We start from the raw sequence: 4,057 nt of genomic DNA on the forward strand, positions 1-4,057 counted from the left end.
CAGGCCCTGTGGAAACACACACACAAACAGAAGGCCCAGGTCCCCCAGAGACACGCCGTCCCCAGCAGGTACTACGCTTCCTGCAAGCAATCCACAACCCTCCCGAAGGCAAAAGCTGTGGGCTGCTCCTCAAGCAGGGACGGGGCTCAGAAACTGCCCCTGACCCCCCTGGTAAATCCTCCCCAGAGAGAACTCAGAGGAGGTGGCAGTGCCGGGTCCTGAGTTCGTGATCTATCAGCAGTGTCACACCAGTCTGGCTAAGAGCCTGGATCCCTCCTCCCAGCAGAGCGTTGAAGCACCGGGTGTGGAAACCCCAGGGAACAGCATCACTGGCAAGTAAGCCTTGTCTCTCAAGCAGAAGAGGAAGCCTGTCATTAGCACAGGACATCTCAGCAGCTGCTTTGCTGGGGTCATTGCAGGAGTCTTCAGTGACCGAGGGTTTACTGATGACTGCACCTTTCAGCATGATTTGTAAACTGCCCAGCCCGGTTTTCCTTCCCAAAAGAGAAGCATCAGTCCACAAGCTGCACCAAACCCCCTCTCTAAGGATGGGACTGTCTTTCCAGACTCTCCCTGCCTGATGGCCCCCTGCTGCAGAAGGGAGCTGAAGCAGCCAGGGTGGTGACACTTACCTGGGCAAAGAAACTGTGCAGTCACTTCCCAAACGGTGCTTTCAACCTCCAGAGCATCCAGGCTCCACCCAAATACAAGGTCTTGCTCTACCACCCGGCACGACCGAACCTTCTCAATCTGCTCTGTGCTGAGAACTTTCTGCCAGATGTGCAAGTCGGTGATGTTCCCACTGAAGGACTCCTTCTCCCGGAAGGTGCCCCCGAGGGAATCTTGATCCTGCCCAATTATGAAAGTCCCCTGGCCGTAGATGGGCTGGGGGGCAGACAGCCCCACAGCACACAAACCACTGGCAGATGCCCTCCTTTTGCCATCAGCGTAGATGGCCCAGCTCCCATTTTCCTGCTGCCAGGTCACACAGAAGTGATGCCAGTGTCCATCAGCTCGGAACACGGGCAGGTATGGGGAATGGTGTTCATGGACAATGAGAGCAAATCGGACAAAGCCTTCCTCGTCAACAAAGCCACGGAGCTGGAACTCATTGAAAAAAGCCGGCACAGCATAGGAGAAGATGGTAGCAATCTCCTGGGTCCTGGTGTCCCACTGGAGGTGGGCGCAGGCTGTGACAGCAGGCAGTGCTGGGAAGTCAGAGAGCACCTTCGCGTATTTTGTGTCTGTTTTGTCTCCAAATACCAGGACTGGTACAATGTGGTCCCCTAGAAGGAGAAATTTCAGCCAGCATAAAGGAAGAAACGTGTGTCAAAGGCTGCCTGTCTTCCACTGGGAGGAAACTCTCATTTTCATTTGCCTCCCACTCAAGCTAAGAACTCACAGACCCTCCAGGTGAAGACAACCTGGAAGCATGAAGCAAGGCTTCTGCTTCCCCTGTGCCTGGAGGGGATCAGGAAGGCAGGACAGCTGAGATCACATCATTTCAGCAAGTGTATTTTCCAGTAACTCAGTTTTCTAGCAAGTAGGACTGCAAACAATGAATATGGACAGAAGAGCACGTTCCTGAGCATGCCATGTACAGTAACCAAGAGCATAGTCAGGTAAGACCTCTGAGGCATCTGTCATGAGGTGCCTTGCTGCGGAGGATGGCCTGTTCTCCCGGTCCCGTCCCTAACACCTCCGCTCTGCAGGACCCGCAAGGCTGAGCAAAGCCAGACCTGCTTTACAGGGAGATGGCACCGGAGGCCAGAGCAGAGGAGCCCGTTTGCAACTCTCTTCTGTTGCAATGCATTAAAAAACCTGGACAGCAACCAGCTGATGTGCTGGGACCACCATTGTTCCTGCTGCTAGTTCCAGCTTGTGATCAGAGGTCCTAGGAGTTCCATAAAATACGAGCAGCAACTTTTCCAGTCAGACTAATTTATCAGAATGAAAAAGGGACCAGCAGTGAACACATCTCCAAATAGTCCAAGCCCACTTATACTCACGTCTCCACCTCAGTTTGTGCAGGACACCTTCCCTTTCATTTAACCAGACAGAGCCTCTGACGTGGTGGGACTGCAGCAGTTTGCTGAAGGAAGCTTGCTCACTGGCCTGGGGTTCATAGAGCAGCTGAGCAAAGCGCTGTTCACAGTACCTGTCCGCATGCCACCAGTCCAAAGCAGTGGCCACATATTCGTACATGTGTCTGGAGGTCTCAATTGTGACAGGAGCAAAACCTGGAGAAAGACACGCACAATGGGGAGAAACAGAACACCACATACTCTACTGGGTCAGCCCCTTCCCGCGCCCCTGGGCATTTCCACACAGTGCCAGGTGCTCCCCGGAGCTGCTGCAGGCAGGAGCTCATCTCCACATCCAGCGCTCGGGATGTCCAGTAGGCACAGTGTGACAGGAAAGTCCAGGCTATATTGGAGCTAAAAAGAGGGACTTCTGTGAGTCTGCTCACAAAGTGAATGGCTGGCCTAGGGCTGGAGCTGGGCACACTTCTGTGGAACACACTTCTGTAGGACACACAAAACCGTGCCCAGCTCAGTCCAAAGAAGCGGCTCACTGTGGCACGCCCAGGGACTGCCCTCAAGGCAGCTGGTTCAAAGCAGTTAGGTACAGACAAATTTTCCTATTTTTATCCCCACTTCCCGGCTCCTGACAGCTTCTGCATCTGCAGATGCAATTTGCAAGCACAAAATAATCGGGTTTGTTTGCAGATATAGCGGCACAAAGACCAGCAGCTGATTTGAGACAGTAATTTCCTAGTTAGACAAGCAAATACTTAGCTATGCAAATATAATTTCAAGCACAAATCAGGGTATCAGGAAAAGTTTCTTCACCTTCGTTTCTGCCACCGGAGACCTTTTTATGCGTTGTTCCTCTGTGCTGAACATTGCTTGTAAAAACATACAGAAGTGCTCATAAAACCACTCACCTTTAGAAGTCTGATTCTTGGCAAGGGCTCCAAAGGCAAGGAGACTCCTAGACAGGCTGCTGACCTGTTGGAGAGGAGGTTTAGTAACATCCATGTAAAGCACTAACATCCCCTCAAATACTCACGGTGTAAAAGTTACTGCACAACTCACCAGAAGGCTGAAGAACCACGAATCAGGTCTCAGGTCTCTCCTAAACATACTGACCAGCTGGAAAGCTTTCACCCTTCACTAGAACAAAGAGATGCATTGCAGAGGCAGGAGTCTGCAGAGAGCTAGTCCTCAGACAAGGCTGCTCACCTCAGAGAGTCTTAGATCAAAAAGAAGAAAATTACTCTTGCTGAAATACTCATCCTGGGCAGTACCCTATCAGAATAATTAGTTCTTCTTAAAGAACTCGAGGTCCTAGTTTACCATTTGTTTCCAGGATACTGAATAATTAATCATAAAACATATACAGATGTGTGATATTAATAGACAGGCAAGTTAGCAGAGCCTCTTTATCTGCATTAACTCGATAAAGAAGCCATCATAAACCGCACTGTTAAACAGTGCCACATCGCCGGCTGCTTTTCCCATGTCTTTTAACGCCCGCAGAGTACAGCACCAGGACAGATCCTGCAGACCAGGAAACCCAGCCTCCTGAGCAGTGCCCGAACACGCAGCTCAGCACCACGGAGCCGTCCTGGATGGCTGCCCAGCACTGGGACTCTGCCGCTGAGCCCCCGTCGCACCACCTCTGCGCCGGCAGAGGGAAGGCCTGAGTGCACGGCCCTATAAAATCTAGTAAAGTCATAGATAAGGGTACGTAAAGATGCAAACATGGAAACTGGCAATACCATCACCAATGCAAACAAGTCCTAATGCTGTCTCTCGGCACTGACACTGCCAGCCGTGAGTAATCTCTGCTCTCAGCGGGGCTCTCCTACTGTAAAAACACACATCGAAGCACTTTGCTGCTAAGGGACTGCGGAGATGGGTTCTGAAGCCCGGGCACTAAACTTGTTCACAAACGGTCTTCCGAAGTTCAGCAGTGACTTTACAAACACGGAACACAGCTCCAAGCTCAACCGACCTGGGCAGCTGCCTGCAAAGACCAGCCCTGTGCCAGC

At 51.7% G+C, this 4,057-nt stretch overlaps 1 protein-coding gene across 1 annotated transcript in view; it reads right to left on the minus strand.

Annotated features, from left to right (window-relative positions):
* GPR144 (G protein-coupled receptor 144) overlaps positions 1-3,146 on the minus strand; it is a gene marked incomplete at its 3' end in the record, with an annotated part of 21,524 nt that extends 18,378 nt beyond the window's left edge. The window contains exons 1-4 of the mRNA XM_010132530.1: positions 3,099-3,146; positions 2,948-3,011; positions 2,010-2,240; positions 608-1,286 (exon numbers count right to left, since the gene is read on the minus strand). Coding sequence (XP_010130832.1) covers positions 608-1,286; positions 2,010-2,240; positions 2,948-3,011; positions 3,099-3,146 — 1,022 coding nt within the window. The remainder of the gene's footprint in view (positions 1-607; positions 1,287-2,009; positions 2,241-2,947; positions 3,012-3,098) is intronic.
* Between the last annotated feature and the right edge of the window lie 911 nt (positions 3,147-4,057).

Source organism: Buceros rhinoceros, unplaced genomic scaffold, assembly GCF_000710305.1.
Source record: "Buceros rhinoceros silvestris isolate BGI_N320 unplaced genomic scaffold, ASM71030v1 scaffold17073, whole genome shotgun sequence".
Taxonomy (NCBI): domain Eukaryota; kingdom Metazoa; phylum Chordata; class Aves; order Bucerotiformes; family Bucerotidae; genus Buceros; species Buceros rhinoceros.